We start from the raw sequence: 23,020 nt of genomic DNA on the forward strand, positions 1-23,020 counted from the left end.
ACAAAACAAAACTAAACACAAAAGAGAGAGAGCAAGTAGTTTGGTTCAATCTGCATTCAAACTCGGTAGTTCTTTTCTCGGGATGTGGATATCCTCTCCATCATGAGTCTTTTGGAGTTGCCTTCTAACCTTGTATTTCTGAGAGGAGCTCAGTCTATCAAAGCTAGTTGTCACATATAACATTGTGTCCATAATTGTGTTCTGCTGTCTTCACTCAGCATCAGTTTATATAAGTCTCTCCAGATTATTATGAAGTCTGTCTGCTCCTCATTTCTTATAGCACAATAGTATTCCATTACATTCATATACCATAGCTTGTTTAGTCACTCCCCAATTGATGGGCATCCCCTTGATTTCCAATTATTTGCCACCACAAAAAGAACTGCTATAATTATTTTTGTGCAAACGGGTCTTCCTCTCACTTGTATAATCTCTTTAGGATACAGACCTAGAAGTGGTATTGCTGGGTCAAAGGGTATGTACATTTTTATAGCCCTCTAGGCGTAGTTCCAAATTGCTCTCCAGAATGGTTGGATCAGTCCACAACTCCAACAATGCATGTGTTCCAATTTTTCCACATCCTCTCCTACATGTCAGCATTTTTCATTTTCCTGTTTTGTCATCTTAGCCTCAGTTGTTTTGATTTGCATTTCTCTAATCAATAGTGATTTAGAGCATTTTTTCATATGTTTATAGATATCTTTAATTTCTTCCTCTGAAAACTGCCTGTTCATATTTGACCATTTATCAATTGGGGAATGACTTGTATTTGCATAAATTTGGCTCAATTCTCTGTATATTTTAGAAAAGAGGCCTTTATGAGAGACACTGGTTGTAAAAATTCTTTCCCAATTTTCCACTTCCCTCATAATCTTGGTTACATTAACTTTATTTGTATAAAAACTTTTCAATTTAATGTAATCAAAATTAACCATTTTGCATTTTTAAAAATTTTTAATCTTTTTTTTTTTTTTTTGCTTTTTGGAGGGCAATTGGGGTTAAGTGACTTGCCCAAAGTCACATGTCTAGTTTTTGTGTATGTGTGTGTGTGTTAAGTCTCTGAGGCCGGATCCAAACCCAGGTCCTCCTGACTTCAGGGCCAGTGCTCTATTCACTGCGCCACCTAGCTGCCCCACCATTTTGCATTTTGTAACGCTCTTTATCTCATTCTATATCTCAGAAATTCCTCCCTTCTCCATAAATCTGACAGGTAAAGTATTCCTTATTCTCCCAGATTGCTTACAGTCTCAGCCTTTATATCTAGATCATGCACCCATTTAGACTTTATTTTGGTATACAGTGTAAGATATTGGTCTATGCCCAGTTTCTGCCATGCTATTTTCCAGTTTTCCCAGCAGTTTTTGTCAAATAGTGAATTCTTATCCCAGAAGCTAGGGTCTTTGGGTTTGGCAAAGGGTAGATTAATTACTAAAGTCATTGACTTGTGTACCTAATCTATTCCACTGACCCACCACTCTATTCCTCAGCCAGTACCATGTAGTTTTGTTGACTGCTGCTTTATAATACAGTTTAAAATATGGTATGGCTAGGCCACGTTCCCTAGTATTTCTTTTTATTAATTCCCTTGATATTCTGGACCTTTTGTTCTTCCAGATGAATTTTGTTACAATTTTTTCTAGCTGTATAAAATAATTTTCTGGTACATTTATTGGTATGACACAAAATAGGTAAATTAATTTAGGTAAAATATTCATTTTTATTATATTAGCTCCACCTGGCCATGAGTAATGGATGTTTTTCCAGTTATTTAGATCTAACTTTATTTGTGTGAAATGTGTTTCATAATTGTGTTCATATAGTTCCTGGGTTTGTTTTGGCAGGTAGATTCCCAAATATTTTATAGTGTCTACGGTAACTTTAAATGGAATTTCTCTTTCTATTTCTTGCTACTGGACTTCATTGGAAATATATAGAAATGCTGAGGATTTATGTGGGTCTATTTTATATCCTGCAACTATGCTAAATTTATTATCTCAAGTAGTTTTTTTACTTGATTCTCTAAGTATATCATCATATCATCTACAAAGAGTGATAACTTAGTCTCTTCTTTGCCTAACCTAATTCCTTCTATTTCTTTTTCTTCTCTTATTGCTACAGCTAACATTTCTAGTACCAAATTGAATAAGAGGGGTGATGTAGTCCAAGTAGTTTATTAAGACACCAGTTGGGTGGGCAAAATTCTTAGCGGTCTATGGTATTTATCACATCAATACAAGCAGGCCAGATTCTAAGAATCTGAGCATTTGAAGAGGATGACTGATATTTTTATACAGAAAGACTGTGGGAAGGTCTGCATGGGATCTAGGAATGGCAAGTAGTCAGAGGTAATGGGGAGGTAACAAAAAAAGAGACCTGAATGGGATTAAGGATTGTCAAGTAAATTTATTAAGTAATCTAGGTGGACTGCCCTGGGCCAGATGCCTAGGCTGGAGACACCAGTAATCTGAGCTACTGGGGATTTCTGGGAAATTTCAGGATTTTTTTAGGCATCCATCATTAGTGCTCCATCATTCCCCTCTCAAACAAATGGGACCCAAGATCTTTTGGGGTAAGGGGCAAAGGTTTTGGCTTCTGAAACTGCTTCTTACTGGCAAGGACTATAAAGCAGTCCTTGCCTGGAGGGGGTCCTTAAAAGGACGTGGACTGGTACCCACTGTTTGCTACCAATTGTAAATGAATGTCTAGAAAACAAAAATCTGACAAGCAAGTTCAATGTGCAGGGCCCAAATATAGGGAGAAGTAAAAATGATGCCAGAATGGGGGAAAATGAATGAGGCAAGAGCCCTATTCGAATCTTTTACATTTTACATAGAGGGTTATCTGATCTTGTTACTGTTTAAAAAGTTTCTACTCTGATTCCAATTCCTTTAGGAGGATCAGATGCTACTGGGAAGTAACAACACTTTTGCAGGTAGAAGTTTTCCACCTCTGGGTTCAATAGTTACACCAATTAATTTGAGCCTTGGCATTTCTGGATCCTGTCTTCTCCTCTCCCCAACTAGGCTGCTGGGGGAGCTGGTACATTCTTCCTCCTACTCTCTATAAAGGTGGGATAGACATCAGATCCTATATCGGCAATATTTGCTTCAGATAACTCTCATAGCATGTTACTGGATCAGCTGATAATGTTTTATGGGACATGATTCCTATTTTTTTTTAAAGAAAAAAAGAGATGTAACTAGCATTTTTTGCATGCATGGCAAGTGGCACAAATAAATCTAAATTTAAGTCATTTTAAATGAATCCTTAACTCAATTTAAGACAAATTTAGTTTGGTAAATACAAGAAAGATACACCCTAAAGTATTGCCTGATGGCAGGAAGACAGATACCCTGGAACACTTTGTGGTTGCTTAGAGAGGAAGCAAAGTAGGAAAAGAGACTCACTTGGGATGTAACTAACAGGGAGTTAGGGGAAATCCTACCATCAGGTAGCTTCTTATTTTATATTTCATATATAACTATAACAATTATTTTGCTAACTAGGCACTAAATTAAGTTTCTACTTTGCTGAAGAAAAGCAACATAAGTTCCCTTTAAATTTTAGTGCTTTGGCATGCATTGCTGGTTGACCCATTGTAGTTATAGCTCTGTGAAGATTTGCTTATGGAAAAAAGGATTGTGCTTATTCTGTGTGGCTACAGAAAAAAAAATAAAACTGACTTGGGCAGAAATTAAGAAGCAGATTTTAGTATAAGAATTTTCTCTGTGAAGAAAGTACTTTGTCTCATTTAAATTATTTTTGATTAATTTAACTTTAAAGCAACTGTTTCCAAGGACTTTCCCACAATCTCAAACCCCTGACCTCCCAGTTGTCACTTCTTTCCCTAGTTCTGGTGTCTTATTTAACGCAATCCTTTCTTCCTTTAATTTAGTTATCTAATTGTACCACCACCACCAGTTTCCTTTTTTCACTAGCCAAGTAATATCTTTCTCTCCTCTCTGATGATTTTCCTCAGATTTTTTTCATTTTCTGTGCCTTTTTCTAAAAAACTACTTCCCCACATTCTTTTCATTAATGTTCTTTTCCTTTCTATCTGTTCTATACTTTTATTCTTTGGTTATCATTATATTTATTCCTTCTTTAGTCTCTGTATTCCTCCTATAGTTAAAATTTCAAAGGTGCCTATCTTGAATTTCTCTTCAGAACAGTTTCCCTATTGTTGCTTTGTAAATCCTTACATCTCTCTTACTTTTCTGTTGTGCCTCACTCTTGGAAGTCTCAATTCTTAAAGCAATTGGGATTAAGTAACTTGCCCTAGGTTACACAGGCAGTTTTTTTTTTTTTTTTGTGAGGGTGTTAAGTATCTGAGGCCAGAACTGATCCCGGGTCCTCCCGACTCCGGGTCCAGGTCCAGTGCTCTTACTCACTGCGCCAACTAGCCGCCCCAGGAAGTCTCAATTCTTGCTGTTAATAGTGCAATTCATTACTACCCCCTACCCTTCCCATGATAATTTTTCCCCTATTTGCCAAGAAATATCGTTTCTAGGTTCATGTCTTCCCATCATTCTGGATATCATTTGCCCTCAGAGGTTTTCATTCCTCTTCTCTTGAGACAGAGCACTGTACCCCACCCCACCCATCAGAACATTTATCAGTGAGACCCTTTCCCACAACTGACCTGATATTTTCTCCCACTTTTTCGCCCTTTTCAATTCTTCCCTTTATCACCTTACCCATTTTCTTATCTTCCAGAGAGATAAGGGATATTCTCCTTTTATTTTTTATCATTGAAGTGATCAAAGTGCATCACACATTCCCCTCAATCTTCTTCCTCACCTGTTTTATGCACTCCCAATTCTGTAATTTAATCCTACAAAACATGCATACATACATACACACACACACAGAGATTCATCTGTAGGCTGGGTGTTGTGATGTTTAGTCCTTCAGGTGTATCAGGCCTGTTCCTCTATCACTTGAATACTTTTAGAATAAAATCTCTTAATTCCTTTGGTTATTTTGTTATTATTGTACCTCACTCCATTGGTAACTTTTTCTTAGTAGTTTTTTTCCCCTTTTCTCCAGGGTGATTTTTTTCCCCAAAATTACTTGTGCCTTCCTAGGATACTGAATTTGTTTACTTTGCCTCTTGTATGTCTATTGTCTGTGTATTTGCAAAGCAGGGGCAAAGTAGCACAGTGGATAGAACCCTGGAGGACCTGTGAGCAAATACAATCCTAGACACTTACTACCTATGTGACCCTAGGAAAGTCACTTAACCCCATTTTGTCTCAATTCCTCATCTGAAAAACGAACTGGAGAAGGAAATGCCAAATTACTCCAGTATCTTTGTCAAGAAAACCCCAAATAGGATCAGGGAGAGTCAGACACAACTAAAATGACTCAACAACAAAATTTGCAAAGCAAATAATTTGCTCACATCTGGGTTTTAGAAAAATCCTTCAAATGTCTTTCTTACTCAAAATTCATCTATTTTCATTGATAATTAGACTCACGTTTGCAGGGCATACCACCTTGGGTTGCTTCTTGAGTTCTGTTGCTCTATAGAACACATTATTCCATCCTCTTCTGTAGTTCCTGTTCGGTGCAAAATAGTTTTGTGTTTTTCGTATTTCCTTTGCATTGTATTTGAAGATATTTCTCCTGGTCACTTATAGATTTTGTTGTCATTGAAATTGTTCAGTTTAACCACTATATATCCTGGAGTATGTGGCATAGAGTTTTTTGTTGGTTTTACTGGGGGAAATTTGTGAATTCTTTTCATTGGAACTTTGTTTTCTATGTTCATAAGTTCTGTACAGTTTTCTTGTATTTGATTATAGTGTTCAAGTATTTTTTATTTATTGTTTAATGTTTAAGTTATGTTTAAGCTTGATATTTAAGTTTTCTCTTCATATGTCAAGATCAGTCTGCTTTGCTTACTGAGAGATCATATTTTGTTTCTTTTTATTGCCTTTTCCTTCTCCCAGATTATCCTTTGCTCCTGTATATTTGCATTCCCAATCTACTGTTTTTTTGTTTCTTTGGCAAGACTTGCCACCACGGATTCAAATTTTTTATTCTGCCAGATATTTTTGTTGTTCAAGATACAAATTCTGCTTTTAAGATTCTAATTTCTTTTAAGTCATTCAGGAACATTCTGCTGTGATTACATTCTCACTTGAGAATCCACAGTGTGATCTGCTTCTTTAGGTGTTGATTCATTTTCCTTAATCTCAAAATATTTATTCAGAGATGTTTGGACTGATTTAGGTACCCTGGAGACCATCTTCCCTTCTGTTATTAATATCTTCCTCGTTGACTTATTTGCTTATACTAAAGGTTTTTAACTGAGTTTGCTTACTCCTGAGATCTTTGGTAATTTCAACCTTCCCCTATTTTTCACTTTTCTGAATCTTTCTCCTTTGATGGTTAATCTCCTGAGAGGTGGACCTTGAAGCTAATATAGACTCCTCCCCTGCTGGCAATTCATAGTTCACAAGCCTCCATTTCTGCCCAAAGTGACTTCTAGGGGATGAAATTAGTTTTCAGCTGAATGACAGTCCCTTTCCTTTAGGCTTGGTGGATGAATGCTTACCTCCACCTCTTCCACAAAGGGTATGCGTGTGTTAGGAGGGAAAAGAGTTGAGTTCTGTTGCTTTCTGACACAGAAGTGAGAGCAGGGGGAAAGAATGTGCTTACAGAGGAGACTTCAGCTGAGTGGATCCCAGAGCCTAAAGCCATAGGTTCTATTGTACAACCCATGTAGAACATCAGGGCTGGTGGGGGATGGGCTGCTGAGTTGTTACATTAGCGATTAGCCTTCTCTGCTATTAACTCATGAGGATGTTATCTGTTAGGTTCTTGGTATCTCAGCATGTAGAGACAGCTATACTCAATTTACCTCTTGTAATTTTTATTTTGGAGAGATTTGAGAGGTCACGAGCATCAGAAAAATGTTATCCATCTTACTGGTTATATGAATCAAAACTAGGTGGGGAAATTTCCTAATAATTAAAATTGGGGTGAGCTACCTCATGATGTAGTGAATTTCTTTTTATTGAAGTTATTCAAACAGAGGCTAGATGAACACCTTTCAGAGATATTTATAGAAAGCTTTGTGCATTAGGCAGGAGATTAGATCAGATTACCTAAGGTCCTTTCAGACTGATTGTACAGAAGAAAAATAGGAAAAATAGTAAATGAGTGGTTCACCAATAAAAATACATTTTATTTGTACCTTTTGTTTTATATCACCTACTTTTTCCTATTCCTCCCCCTCTTCCCCAAGAATCATGCCTTATTTTGAAAGAAGAGGAGTATAAAGATAGTTCAGCAAAACTAACCAAAATATCAGAAAATGTCTGACAAAATATTCAGTGTTCCATATTCATGGCCCTCCACTTTTTTTTTAATGCTTTGTTAACTTCTGATTTACATCATTCATTTCTGCCAGATTTTGAGTTACAAATTTTCTCCTCATTTCTCCCCTACCCACCACCCCCAAATAGCAGTCCCACAGGATATCCCCTCCTCCAATCTGCTCTCTCCCATATTATCTCCCATACCCCTTTAGATTTTTCCAGTGGATCTCTATGCCTTAGTGCCTATATATCTTATTTCCCAATTACATGTAAGATGGTATTAATAATAGTATATATGTATATATATATATATACACACACACACACACACACATATGTATTTGAATATTTAAAACTTTGAATTCCAGATTCATTCCCTTTCTCCCTTGTCACCCACCCTTGCTGGGAAGGTAAACAGTTCAGTATAGGTTGTACATGTGTGGCTAATGCAAAACAATAACATAGTAGATATATGGTAAAAGATTGACTATTTCCCTCCCTCCTATCCCACCTCCCACTTGTTCTATTCTCTACTTTGATCCTGTTCCTTTTCAAAATGGGTGCTTCCAACTTCCCTCCCCCCCCCAGCCTGCCCTCCCTTCCATCATCACCCCTCTCATCCCCTTCCCCCCCTATTCTCCCGGAGGGTGAGATACCCTATTAAGTGTGTATTTCATTCCCTCCTCAAGCCAGATTCAATGGGAATAAGGTTGACCCATTCCCTTTTGCCTTCCTATTCTTCCCCTCCATTGTAACCATTTTCCCTTGCCTCTTTTGTATGAGATAGTTTACTCCAATCTGTCTCTCCCCATCTCCTCTCATTATATTCCTCTTTCACCTCTTAATTTCACCTTTTAAGTATCATCCCTTCCTGTTAAATTGGTCCTGTGCCCTCTATCTATGTATGACTGTAAACATATATACACACATTCACATATGTATTCATATGCCCATATACCCTCATATATATATATTTCTAATCCCTTCAACTACTGAGAAAAGTTTCATAAGTTACAATTATTGTTTTTCCGTGTAGGAATGTTAATAGTTCGACTTTGATAAGTTCCTTATGATTTCTTTTCCCTGTTTACCTTCTCATGCTTCTCTTGCTTCTTGTATCTGAATGTCAAATTTTCTGTTCAACTCTGGTTTTTTCAGCAAGAATGCTTGAAAGTCCTCTATTCCACTGAATGGCCATATTTTCCCCTGAAACATGTTACTCAGTTTTGCTGAGTAGGTGATTCTTGGTTTTAATCCCAGCTCCTTTGACCTCTGGAATATCATATTCCAAGCCCTTTGATCCCTCAGTGTAGAAGCTTCCAGATCCTGGGTTATCCTGATTGTGTTTCCACAACATTCAAATTGTTTCTTGATGGCTGCTTGTAATATTCTCTCCTTAATTTGGGAATTCCGGAACCTGGCTATAATATTCCTAGGAGTTTTCTTTTTGGGATCTCTTTCAGGAGGTGATCTGTGGATTCTTTCAACCTCTATTTTGCTCTCTGGTACTAAAATATCAGGGCAGTTTTCTTTGAGAACTTCCTGGAGGATGCTTTCTAGGTTCTTACTTTGGTCATGGCTTTCAGGTAGTCCAATAATTTTTAAATTATCTCTCCTGGATCTATTTTCCAGGTCAGTGGTTTTTCCCATCAGATATTTCACATTGCCTTCTATTCTTTCATTTGTTTGGATTTAACAGCCTCTTGATTTCTCATAAAGTCATTAGCTTCCATTTGCTCTAATCTAATTCTGAAGCAATGATTCTCCTCAGTGAGCTTTTGAGATTCTTTTTCCAACTGGCAAATTCAGCTTTTTAAGGCATTCTTCTCCTCATTGCCTTTTTGAGACTCCTTTGCCATTTGAGTCAGTGTGTTTTTTAAGGAACTATTTTCCTCAGTCAGGCTGTTGACTCTCATTTCATAATTTTCTTGCATTGTTCTCATTTCTCTTCCCAATTTTTCCTCCACTTCTCTTATCTGCTTCTTAAGGTCCTCTATGGCCTGTAACCAGCTTGTATTTTCCTTTGAAGCTTTTGGTGCAGGAGTTCTGACTTCACTGTTTTCCTCCTGTTCCATGCTTTGCTCCTTTTTGTCCCCAAAATAGGAATGTAATGTTGGAATCTTCTGTCTGCTTTGTTTCCTTTGCCTGATCATTTTGCACTCAATTACTTGACTTTTGGGCTTTTTGCCACAGTAGGACTCTGCCACCAGACAGGGGAGCTTTTGTCCCAAATGCTGGGGTTTTCTCAGCTGCCAGAGGTATTAGATGGGTGCCCTCTCTGAGGTCTCCACAGGCTCTGGCAAACTGGACACACACCCCAGGACCTCCCCCCTAGACTTCAATCCAGATCCAAGCAGGTTAAAGCAAGAGCGATTACCCCTCAGACTGGTGCTTGGTCCCCCTACACTCTGCAGGCCAGGAGCTGAAGCTGCCACGTGGCACTGGCTGGCTGTGCCAGTGTCTCAGGGGCTTCTCGCCCCAGGGGTAAAAGCCACACACTCCCACTTACTGGGTCGCAAAGTCCAGACTGCACTGGCCTCTCACTTTGTCGTTCGCATCTATGTGTTGATAAATCTGGAAATTGCCACTGCTGATCTGGAGTCCTTCTGGCTGGTGTCTGGTCAGGTCCGCTCTGGGGCTAAAGCCTTGGCGTGGGACTGGGCTGGGCTCCCAGAGTGCTGTGCTGGATTCCTGCCGGCCTGCTGGGCTGTCCTCAGCGGGAGGTTAGCTTCTCTGTGTCATTTTGTGGGTTCTGCCGCTCCAAAGTTTGTTTAGAGTCCCCTTTTTACATGGATTGGGGAAGGTGGAAGCCAGAGCCGCGGGAAGGTCATGCTTCTACTCCACCATCTTGGCTCCTCCCCCATGGCCCTCCACTTCTGCAAAAGGTGCCTTTTTATGTTTTTTCTAGGGAGCCATGCTTGGTTATAATTTTGCAGCTTTCAATTTTAAGCCAATAAATCAACAATATTTATTAGGTGATTACTATGTGGAAGCCAGTAGGTACAAAGAAAGGCAAAAAACAGTATCTGCTCAAGAAGCTCACAATCTAATGGGGGAGATAGCATGTAAATAACTATTTATAAATAGGACTCAAATGCAGGATAAGTTGGAGATGATCTTGGGGGAAGACTTCTTGTAGAATCAAGAACTTTGGTGGAGTCTTGAAGGAAGCCAGAGAAGCTCATAGACAGAGATGAGGGGGAAGAGAGTTCCAGGCATGGCAGTAAGCTAGTGAAAATACCCAGTTAAGGAGATGGAGCATTGTGTTTGTTCAAGGAAAAACAAGAAGGTTGTTTCAAATATTTTGTTGTCATTTCCATTTTCAATGTTGTAGTCATTTTGCAAGTTGTTTTCATGGTTTTACTTACTTTAGTATGTATCAGTTCATGTAAGTTTTCTCATTTTTCTTTGTATTCATCAGTTGACTAATATTCATTATATTTCAAGGACCACAACTTGTTTAGACATTTCCCAACTGATGGGCATTTACTTAATTTCTAGTTCTTTGTTGCTACAAATATTTTAGTATATGAGTCCTTTCTTTCTATCATTGACATTCTTGGGATATATGCCTAGGAATGGAATCTCTAAGTCAAAGGATATGAACATTTTATAATGTCTTTGAATAATTTAAATTTTTTTCCTGAAATGACTGGACCAATTCAGAGATCCACCAGTACTTTTGCCTATCTCTCTATAGCCCCTTCAACACTGATTATTTTCATCTTTTCCATCTGGGTATGAGGTAAAACGTCAGAAGTATTTTGCTTTGCATATCTTTTTCTTTTATTAGTGATTTGAAGTACTCTTTGATATACTTGGTTATAGTTTGTAATTCTTCATTTGAGAATTGTTCACATCCTTTGGTCACTTAGGAAATAATTTTGGCCTTAAATATTTATGTTAGTTCCACATCTTTTTTTCCCCAAAGCTCAGGTGAGGAAAATGGAGGTACAGAGGGCATGTGTGATCTCCCTACAAGTAAATCCCTAAAAATTAATTTGAGGAGCAGGAAACCATATGACATACTGGAAAAAAGCATCAAATTTGGAGTCAGAGGATTGAGGTTCAAATTCCACTCAGCTCTTCTACATATTATCTGTGTAACCTTGAGAAAATTATTTTACTTCTCTAGTCTTTAATTTCCTCATCTGTAAAATGAAAAGGTTGAACCATGTCTCTGAAAAATTACCTTATGCACTCTTTGCCAAGTCATGGAGAACACCAGCAGAGGTTAATTTCTAAAACAAGGTAGCACATTTTCTAGACTTGAAGCTACTGTGGGTTTTGTAGAAACTGCTAAGACAAGCTGTCCTTAGAAGCGTGTTCAACAAGACAAGCTAAACATAAACCCTATGAACTAACTACTAATATCTACATGTGCTGCCCCACCTATTTTAGGTATTACTGGGCTTAGACAGGAACCCTACAGAAAGATTGTGGAGTAGGGGAAATTCATGCTCATTGTGCTTTCTCTGCCCTCTCTGCGTTCCATTATTCTCCTTCTTTCCTTTCCTCTTGTCCTCACTGTGCCTACTGTAACACCTACTTTCGAGCCCGACATTTCTAAGCCAGTTTATGCTCCTTCTTCACAACTTCCCTTCCCTCAAAGCCCCCATGTTATTTCCATATCTAGGAAAGGGGATCTGAGCACACTATTAAGGTGCTGGCGAGACATGATGACTCGATGCCTTTACTACCATCCTCTCCTCCTTCCCCGCCCCGCATCATCCCCTCTAGCCAGCATTCAGTGCCAAGATAGGAATAAGGGACTTAGTTTAGTTCAGAAGACAAAGAGGTTTGGGAGCAAGCACTCTTCTTGTCTCACCTCAAATCACAACATGGAAGCAACAACCCAAGTAGCCCACACAAACGGCAACCCTGTCTTAGGCCCCAGATGTTCTTGCTGGCCAAGAGATTTTGGGAGTAGGGGAGGGGAAGGAGAATGCTAAGGAAGAGTAATTTATTGCTGGGAACAGTATCACAGTCAGGGGCCCCTCAGCCAAACTGTATCAATCCCCAGGTGACTAACCTAAGCACCATCTAGTAGTCCAGTTGGCACCACCTCTGAGCAAAGTAATAAGCATTTGTACACTATTTAACATTAAGCAAGAGGAGATGATGATTTATGTAGTGGGTAGGATATTAGATTTTGACAGCTAATTAACAATGCTCAAGTTAATGGCAAGAGCCCAGATATGTTCAATACACACATAAATCCCCCGAAGCAATGGGGTGGTGAAGTCCTTCTTTAAAAAAAAATTTGAAGAGAAGTTAACTAGAATGGAATTAGCTCCTTGAGTCCTCACAAAGTGAATAATTAATAGCTCTGCTTTGGCCATAGATATGTGTAAGTGTATAGAAGAGTACAGTGACAGAGGCTTCTCCCAGAGGCTAGAGCATGAGTTTAACTCAAAAGCCATCACTATTCAAGAGGGAAGGAGAGGGAATGAGCATTTATATAGTACCTACTATGTACTATATACTACTTACTATATAGTAGTACCTACTATAAAAGCACAGTGCTAAGTGCTTTTTACAAATAATATCTCTTTGATCAAGAGAATCAAAGTTAGTGTACTTTTGGTATTTGTACTTTAAAAAAAAAATCTGGATTGTAATTTCGTTGGTGTAGAGAACTCCCAAAGAGAAAACTCCTCTGCTAGCTAGCCAGGATTTATATAGGACTTCAAGGTTTGCAAAGCCTTTTACAAATACCACTTCATTTGATTTCCCAAAAATGTCCTTGGAGTTAGGTGCTATTATTATTCCCATTTTACAGATGAGGGAACTGAGGCAAACAGAGATTAAATGACTTGCCTAGGGTTACACAGCTAATAAGTGTCTGAAGCTGAATTTGAACTCGTCTCCCTGACCCTAGGTCCAGTTCTTTATCCACTGTGACACCTAGCTGCTGAGTTGCAATGTTTTTGTACTGAGAAGCTAAATAATTTGCACAGGATTACATAGTTAATGTAGGTGAGAAGTGTAACTAGAATCCAAATTTACTGACTAAGGGGATTCATTTACTACACCATGCTGCCTCTTGTACATTTGTATATCCTTGTTTGGGGAAAGAGTAATAGCAATCACCCAGTAAAGAAATATTAAATTCTTACTATGTGTGTAAGATACCATACTGGGACCAGGATTTTGAGTTTGCTTTTTTAAAATCAAAAGCAGGCCTTGCCCTTAAGAAATTTACATTCTATAATAGACGTGTTTATATACACGTTTTTAATATATATATGGATAGATTACATATATAAATATCTGTACATACACACAATGTATATCTGTACAATGTACATAAGATAGACACACAAACTGTGCACATGCACACACAACATGCATGTGTGTCTGAGACATGTATATCGTGCATATAATATACATACAAACATATGCATAAATTCACATAATATGCATTAAGCATATATATAACATGCCTTATAATATTCATGTATGCGTGACTATGTGTATACACACATGCAGAAATAACTGCTTGTATACATAATACATGTATACACAAAGCAGATACAGGTCAACATTGGAGGGAAGGCACTAGCAGCCAGGAGATGAGGAAAGGCTTCACATAAAAGACAGCACTTTAGCTGTGCCTTGAAGCAAATTCTGTGCTGTAGGGGAGGAAGAGGAAGAACATTCCAGGCACAGGGAGCAGGAGGTGACATGTTGTGTATGAAGAACAGTAAAAAGACCTGGGAACTAGGGTTCTTGGATAGCAATAATGTGTGATAAGGCTGGGAAGGAAGGCTGAGGCCAGGTTGGAAGGGGCTTCAAATGCTGAGTGGAGGTGCTTGTATTTATTTCTAGATGTAAAAGAGTGAGTGGAATTTGTGAAGCAGAGAAGTGACATGGTCCAACCTATAATTTAAGATAACCACTGTGGTGACTGCATGGACAATGGGGTGGAGTAAGGGAAGACTTGAGGTATAAATCTGAATCAAAATCCGGGTTCAAATCCTGACTAAGTCATTTTCTAGTAGTATAACACTCAATAAATTGCTCAAACTCTCACAGCCTCAGTTTCCTCCACTATAAAAAGGGATAATAATAGTTCACAAAAAGATCAAAAAAAGTAATGTGTATGGACATCATCAGTTATGAAGAGGCAGCAGTATTGCAATATTTTTTCCTTCTACACTAAATATAATGATCTAAATGGATAATCTATTTCTCTGTTCTCAGACTCCTGAAGGACTCCTAGCCTTAATCTGGAGGGGGAGCCTGTAGGAGTTAGAACAAAGGAAAAAAGGTGACCTGGAAAGGTGGCATGGTATTATGGAAGGTTGCTAAACAAATAGGCCAGTGATCTGGATTCTTATCCCAAACTTCTGTGTGACCCTGAATAGGTCACTTGTCTAAGCCTAAGTTTCTTCATCTGTAAAATGAGATGGTTGGTCAAGATAATCTCCATGGTCCTCTGCAATTCTCATCTTCTATTAACTGATTAAGCTACTGAAGTGAGCTTTTAAAGCAGTGTTAGTGAGGACTCTTGTTCCTAAAGATATCATCTTACAGAAGATTCAACCATGAGCCCTATAAAAATGTTTAGTCTGAAGAGGGAACATGGGTGAAATATAAATATGTTGGCCCTCCCAGCATCAGCAAAGGACTTGTCTAGCAGCCTTCAACAGCAGGTATAGTACTATGACTAAATTTAACTTTTATGTAGCCTGGTCTACTGTGTGCAGAGCACAAGGTTAGCCCATGGGACAGCGACATAAAATCAAAGTTGGATCGGGTCACGAGCAAGGTTAACAACCAACACAACTTCTCTCAGATTGTTTCCTCTTTCATTTTTAGTAGATTCAGTTCCTGGTCCATCTCACAATTTAGTCATCCCCCTACCAGCTCCTCATTGGAACACAGAAGTAGTTCTCTGCCAACCTCCAGTTGTTTTCCATGGACTATCTAATTAGTAGGAAGGAACCATCAGCCCCGTGCTGAGGCCTTGTCACCTAACTGGCCAAGTCAGTCTAAATCTTCCCTTCTAGACAAAAGAACAATGGTAGTGTGCCACCCACTATATCAGGGGCCATGCATTGGAGTCAGTTACTGGCACAAATACAGATGAGGGCATATACCTCAAAGGAAAGAAAGTCAGCATTTGCTCAGGGGTGAGATGCTATGTTGTTGCCAGCTTCCATTTTCCTCATGCAACCTGCATTAGAATCCTAAAGGAAGAGACTCAAATGTGAGCAATGGCAGAAAGGCCATTGACCAGGTTTCATACTTGTTTGGAGAATGAGGGAGCTCCTGACCTATAATAGTCAAATTCCTGCTATTACTTTTTGGTAATAGCCAACAACACATGTTGCTGGCATGGTCAATGATAACTCTTGAATATTAGGTAATGCCATTTTTAAAAATTGACACAAAGTATAAAATTTTGACTCTGATCTCTCACCCACTGATTGCTTAAACCTACAAAAAGAGAATTTTAGGTCCTGTTTAGACAATAGCAAACCAAGATTTTAGAAAAGAATGAATGAGAACAGAGGTTAGTTCCTGAACATGGGAGCAGTTTCTGTCTGAAGAGGACATTGGGCTGATTTTCTGAGAGTGTTCTGCTCTGCTGAAATGGGAAGGATTTCAAATAAAACTCTCCTGATGAGCCAAGATGGACCTAGAAAGGATAATAAAGATAAGGCAGTGTACATAAAATATAACTCATCTCATTGTGGCAGACTGACAGCCAAGCAGTACAGCACAGAATGACCAAAAGTCACCTTTCCAATAACAATTTATATTTTAACCCAACTACTGAGAAATGACAAAGCCCTTTATATATGGACATTACACAATGACTGCAAGCATCCACTAGCCCTGGCTCCAGGAGACAGAAATGGAGACTTCCCTCTGATTTTCAAAGTCTCTGGTCTATCCCATACTTCTCAGTTCAAGTTTGGTAGTTGATCTTATTACCCCTACATGAAAGAGAAGGTGGAAGTCACACAAGGAATGACATGTGATTTCATTGATAAGGGGAAATCCTGATAAACAAACTTCTACCAGTACAGGTGAATATTTATCTGGCAATTCAGAGGCTCAGAGAGTTGATTGGAACACTGGGAGGGAGGTTAAGGGATGACCTCGGGGTCATCATGTGTCAGAAGTAGGACTCAAACCTACATCTCCCTAACTCTGGCTCTATATTTATCATAACCATATTCACTCCTAGATACAGGTTTATTACATTATTAATATTACAATATTAAATATTACAGATATTTTAATTAAAACAAGGGAACTGCACATTCACAAAGTAAACATAAGGCATAATAATCATTTTTCTATTTCCTTGTATTGAATAGCACTCAGGATTGAGGGAATTGGGGAGGCAACCATGTGAGGGGGTAATGGGGAGGGAGGAGAATGATGAAAAGTGAATCCTTTCACACCAGGGCAAGCACGAACCCAGGGTTCATCTCCCTGCTGCTTCCTGCCTTCTTTTTTCTTCTCCATGGCCAACTCTCTGTCCCTCTCCTTCCCAGGGTGAATGCTCCCCCAAATGCCACAACCTCTTTGTGCTGGAAACTGTCTGCGTGGCCTGGTTCTCCTTTGAGTTCCTCCTCCGCTCAATCCAGGCTGAGAGCAAGTGCGCCTTCCTCCGAACACCACTCAACATCATTGACATCTTGGCCATCCTGCCTTTCTACATCTCCCTTATTGTGGATCTGGCTTCTGCCCGGAATAGCAAGCCAGGTGGGGCTGGAAATAAATACCTAGAGAGAGTGGGACTTGTGCTGCGTTTCCTTCGAGCTCTTCGCATCCTCTATGTCATGAGGCTGGCCCGCCACTCCCTGGGCCTCCAGACCCTGGGCCTGACTGTGCGCCGTTGCACCCGTGAATTTGGGCTGCTTCTCCTCTTCCTCTGTGTGGCCATGGCCCTCTTCTCCCCATTGGTTTACCTGGCAGAGAGTGAACTAGGAGCTGGGAAGGAGTTCACCAGCATCCCTACCAGCTACTGGTGGGCAGTCATCTCCATGACCACTGTGGGTTATGGAGATATGGTACCCCGGAGCATCCCTGGCCAAGTGGTGGCTCTAAGCAGTATCCTCAGTGGCATCCTACTGATGGCCTTCCCAGTCACCTCCATCTTCCACACCTTCTCACGTTCCTACACAGAGCTAAAAGAACAGCAGCAGCGGGCTGCAAATCATGAGATGCATCTCTTGGAAGAGAGCACCAGATCCCACACAGAAGATAGTTCTCAGACAATGGATAGCTCCTTCCTACCTGGGGGACCTGCAGCAGCAGCTGCCCTGGAACAACAATGGGCACTAGCAAATCATGCCTCCAGAAGGAGCTGCTGATGGAAAGCCATGAAGGGAGTGGCGATGGCGAAGCCAGCCCCCAAAGCAATGGGAAAAGAGGAGCCATTTCTTCCTTAGCCTCTAGACTACACAGTCGGCATCGTGTATAAATTAGCCTGTGTCCAAGGGAGACAGGAGAGGGAAATTATAGCTAGGGAAGCTCATTTTGAAAAATAAGGTATTTTCTGAGCTTTGTTTCAACACCAAAATGTACCCAGCTCCACTGTATATAAGCTTTTCAATTGTCACCCTCAGATGAAATGTGGACTGGAGCCACTTTATGGACTTGGCACCAAGACCAAGACCAAGAAAATGTTACTCCTCCATACTACCTTTAAAAATAAGGCTAAGCCACTTAGACAAAGCCCTTTCCTGACACCACTAGAAAAAGGGGAACAGGGAGGAGAACCAGGCTTCAGAAACACAGCCACCTGCTGACAGGTCTGAGCCTGGCTCTAGGTAGTTATGCATAACTTTAGTAAACATGCATATCACTCTATTAAGCTCTGGCTGCTGTTGAACCCAGCCTATCCAGGCAGATACCCAACCTCTCAGCAGCTGGCCTTCTTAATGAGGAGGTGGAATGTTAAAGACAGGCCTGGGCTTTGAGAGTAAATAGTCTTTCTAAAAGCAGATCATGGGCCTTGTTCTCTTCCTACTTCCATTAAAAAAATTCTATAATTCCCCCAAAATAAATTCCAAATGCCTTAGGAAATTTACAACTTCGATTCAAAACAGTCTAGACTAGCTTGACTTGCAGCTGTAGGTACTTTCCTTATTGCAGATACTGTCTTCTGAGAGAGGTGGCCACCTGATTTTCTGCTTAGTCACTTAAATAGCACCTGTTCTTACATGGGGGGAAAATACCTAGCCCTCTCACCTCCCCCAAATGGTAATAAATTCATATATACCCAAGGAGGGCTTTGCTAATTTCTTTCCTCCTCACACCAAAAGCCCTCAACTCCAGGGAAGCAAGCAACCATTTGACCTATGGTGTATGATCAACAAAAGCCACAATCACCTCATTAACTCTCCAGGATACCCTCCCTGTCTCTCCCTCTTAACATCGCTTCCATGCCACCCCTTAGTGGAGATTAAAGTAACTCAGGACCCCTAAAGAATCCTTAGATAGATTTCACTTAGTCTGTGACCTTGGGTGGAGAAAAAAAAAATTACATCTTTATTTTCACTGACCTCTAACTGAAATTTAGCATTTCCTCCAATTATGACTGTAGGTAATGAATCATTACTCTTTGAGAGGGTCTATAGGTTTCACCAGACTGCCAAAAGTATACATGACACAAAAAAAAGGTTAAGGACCCAATTTAGATGATAGTGGCATTATTGGCTCCCCTTTGCATGTAATAAGGAAATTGCTTTCTCCTCCACGTTCCCCCCACCAAAAAATAACTGGAATATACCAAAACTTGCCACAAACTGTGGTCAAAAGGGAGTAGTTTCTCAGGTACCCAATTTACATTAATAAATTGGAGCAGGACTGGCCTCTGACACAGGTGACCTTAGACAAGTCACTTACCTCTCAGGGGCCCAGGAAATCTCTAAATTGCTGAAAAGTTCCTGATCTGCACTAGTAGATGGAATTTCCTCACCAAGAATTCCCTACATCAATGACATCAGAGGTTGGAACCCCACCACCAGCAGCACAATGGTAGGTATGACATTGTGTACACAAATGTCACTTCAGTCTCCAAATTCTCCCAGTACTTCCAATTCCTCTCTACCATCCCCTATACTGCTAAATCCATGGCTGCCAGGAGCAGCACTATTCCATAAGCATGAAACTTTTGTATTTTGTGGAAATAGAAATGGGAATTTCCAAGTCCTGCTGCTTTTAAATTTTTAATTAAGAACAAGTAAACAATAAAAGCCTGATGTCAGGCCATTCAACCATCAGTCCTTGTTATTGGGAACTGGAAGAATAAGGTTTCCTGGGCTCCAGCAGGAGAGACTGACCTATGTGCAGAAGAAAGGGCCATTGTCCCAACTTGTCCTCCAGCTCCAGGGCAGAATGTGGTCCTGCTGTCCTCCCACCGGGCAGCCTAGTTTTAAGGCTAAAAGCATAGACACTGGCACTCAGGGGCAAGCAGGGAGGAGGGTGGATAACTGGGCGGGGGGGGGCTGTTCAGAAACCTTGCTGCTACAGTTTAATAAAAATGCCAGATCTCTTCTACACAGAACAGTGTCTGACTGAGTCTTTCCAGGAACAATGGCAAGGGTGGGAGGAGATCAGATTATGCTATTTAACTCAAGAAAGAAAAATTAGGACACAATTAGACCTCTTTAGAAAGATCATTTTGACAGCTGAGTGGAAGATGGATTGGAATGAGAAAATACTTAGGTATGCAAGACCTACCTAAAGGGCATATTGGGTATCATGATAATCCAACTATCGCTGGCCTACACCAAGGTGGCAGGTATGTGGGAACAAAGAGGACATTTAGGAGAGATGCTGTGGAGGCAGAAAACAGTCTGACAATGGATGGATATGTGAGAGTGAAGAGTTGAGGATGATGTTGAGGTTTTAAGCCTAGGTGACTAGGAGGATGGTGATCCCTTTGATATGGAGAAGGAAATTCAGGAGAGAGTTTGGGGGAAGACAATGAGATCTGTTTGGGATATTTTGAGTTTGAGATGTCTACAGGACATCCAATTCAACATGTCCATTAGGCAAGTGGAGATGTGAGGCTGGAGGTCAGAGCTGGATAAGCAGATCTGAGAATCATCTGCCCAGAGATAAATAATAATTAGTATTCTCATCTCTGAAGCAGCAAAGGTGAGCCTCTGCTGTGCCCAAAGCTCATTAGAGGTGAGAAAGAGGTATAGCTTCTCCAAATGAAACTATCCTTTTCTGAAAGGGCCATGATCCAGATTCCCTCAGGCTGTTCCCTCATGATGTTCTTGCCGATCTTTAAAAACAAAACAAAACCTGTGTCAGATTTCCCAGAAGCCCTAAGGAACTCCATGCAAAAGGATGGGGTAGGAGGAGGAAGAGGTTGAGAGGAGAGAGCACTTGAGATCTGCCACCACACAGAGAAGAGTGCTTACCCTCAGCCCCAAGTGACAGAAGAGTAGAAAATAGCAGTTTCATAAGACCTCCTTCCAGAATTAAAAATCTCCTGAATCAGTCTACTAATCTGGTGAGAAGCAGGTTATTTTTTTTATCCCCCTCCCCATCCCCTTCTTATTTTGTTTTACACCCTTAGCTCCTTTTTTCCTCCATTTTTCTACTTCTGAACCTTCCCAGGCACTACAGCTCACTCCTCATAGGTGTCACCTTCATTTCACAGCTACCAACAACCCTTCTCAGATAAATGAGAATTCCAGAATCTAGAGAAATGTTAAAATAACATTTTTCTTACAAGTTAAAAGGGAGAATACTCTAGCACTATTTTCCTGCATTGAAGGTAAACAGTGGGGTTGATGAGGGGAAAGGGACGGACAGTTTGGGGAAGGGAGCTCCAAGCCTTGGCATGCCATGGAAAAAATAGATGCCCTGTGATTATTTAGAAGCAAATGAACCAGCTGAATGTTCCTCTAGTGCCTGTCATCATAAAGGCCATAAAGTAATAAGGCACAGCTACACGGTATTACATAAGCTGCAGTCATATACCCTTGTGGAGTTACCCAGTTTGGCCCTGTTAAAGGCACACACCGTGGACAGCTCTGTCAGAGGCTCAAGAACAATTAAGTACATCTCTCTGACTTTTACATTAGAAGGAAGACATCTACTGTCATCGAATGTGGCATCAAACCAAGCCTCATATGCTCCAAGGCAGGCACCCTTGGGCTCTTTTCCTCACTCTTCTTTTTCAGCTGAGATATTGCCTGAGAGGTTTGAATGTCTTGCTAAAAGCCCCAGCCTCTCTCAACAAGGAAGTCTGTCCTATACATTTGGAAGCAAGCTTTATCAATCTAGAAACAGAATTTAGTCACTCTTCTTCTGGTGCAGGAAAAAAAGAGAGGAGGGAAATCAGGTAAGGGGGAACTTTCTCTCCTTAAGACATGAAGCTGACCAGGTCAGATTGGGTTGTTTTGTGTACCACCCATCATTGGATTCCTTTACATTATTTTCTATAGTCACAGAGTTCCAAATCTGGAAGCCCAACCCTCAGGACATGGTGGTAAGTTCAGAAGATGATTTGTTTCTAAACTCTGAGAAGTGGTGTGGAAAATGTCAAATGAATGAAACAACAGAAGTTTAAACCTTAGAGGGCAAGGGAGAAGGGAAGTTTAAACCACCACAAGCTCAGTCCCTTATTTTACTTTGCTGCTTCTCCTAATGGAGTTGTTAAATAGTGCTTGGGCACCTTAAACTGCAACTCTGAGATGATGATGGAAGTGGTTGGAGGTTGGGGGTGGGGCCAGTGGGAGACAGGAATCAGGACTGGATATGATTATTTGAGGGGAACTAGTGAGGGAAGATTCTGAGATGTTAGGGAGATTGTTAATGTTTGGATTGCATCTTAGTGTAATGGGAAGAAAAATGGATTTGGAGAACTCAAGTTCAAATTCCTCTGCTATTTACTTACTTTAGGAAGAACACTTCATTTCTCTGGCACTCAAATTGCTCACCTGCAAAATAAGGGAGGTGGACTAGAAACTGCTCTCTCCAAAGTCTCTTAATCACCAAATCTGAAGGCCTTTTCTCAGTCCTCATCCTTCTGAAACTCTCTACAGACTTTGACATCCTCAACCATCCCTTTCTCCTTGATATTTTCCTTTCTAGGTTTTCAGGACACTTCTTTTCTTGTTTTCCTCCAACCTGTCTGAATGAAGTCTCCTTTGCTGGATCTCCTTCTAACTTAGGCCCATTAACCATGGGTGTTCCAAGGCTCTGCCTTGGGCCCTATTCTCTTCTCCCTCTATACTATTTTATTTGACGATCCTATGGATTTATTTAATATCTCTAGGTCGATGAAATCTGCTTATAGCCCTAAAACCTCTCGAACCAGAACCTACCTTTGCATCTCTCTCTTACTCTCAGTGTCTTTGTCACTACTCTGGTCCAGGCCTTCAGCATCACTTCATGGCCTGGACCATTGTGGTAGCATTCTGTTTGGTCTTCCTGCCTCATTTCTCCCTATTCTAGTCCATCCTTCATTCAGCTGTCAAATTTCTCTTTCCAAAGAGTAGATGTACCCATGTCACCTTTATTCAATAAACTCCAGTGGCTCTAGAATCAAATATAAAATCCTGTTTGGTTTTTAAAAGCCTTCATAACCCAATCCCTTTCCATCATTCTAGTTTCCTTATACTTCATTCCTCTTCACATACTCCTGGATCCAAGGGCACTGGTTTCCTTGCTGTTCCTCCCACCTGATACTCCATGTCATT

General features: G+C 40.3%; 1 protein-coding gene across 4 annotated transcripts in view; it reads left to right on the forward strand.

Annotated features, from left to right (window-relative positions):
• Positions 1 to 20,712, forward strand: part of KCNG2 (potassium voltage-gated channel modifier subfamily G member 2) — a 174,302-nt gene extending 153,590 nt beyond the window's left edge. For 3 of the 4 annotated variants that reach the window (XM_069095015.1, XM_069095013.1, XM_069095014.1), the window contains exon 3: positions 16,844 to 20,712. In XM_069095015.1, coding sequence (XP_068951116.1) covers positions 16,844 to 17,665 — 822 coding nt within the window. In that variant the 3' untranslated portion in view covers positions 17,666 to 20,712. The remainder of the gene's footprint in view (positions 1 to 16,843) is intronic. The other variant, XM_069095012.1, reaches the window with a different exon arrangement.
• The last annotated feature ends 2,308 nt before the right edge of the window (positions 20,713 to 23,020 follow it).

This window comes from Petaurus breviceps, unplaced genomic scaffold (assembly GCF_028583685.1).
Source record: "Petaurus breviceps papuanus isolate PSGF00001 unplaced genomic scaffold, PetGlider_PUasm1.0 224, whole genome shotgun sequence".
In the NCBI taxonomy this organism is placed as follows: domain Eukaryota; kingdom Metazoa; phylum Chordata; class Mammalia; order Diprotodontia; family Petauridae; genus Petaurus; species Petaurus breviceps.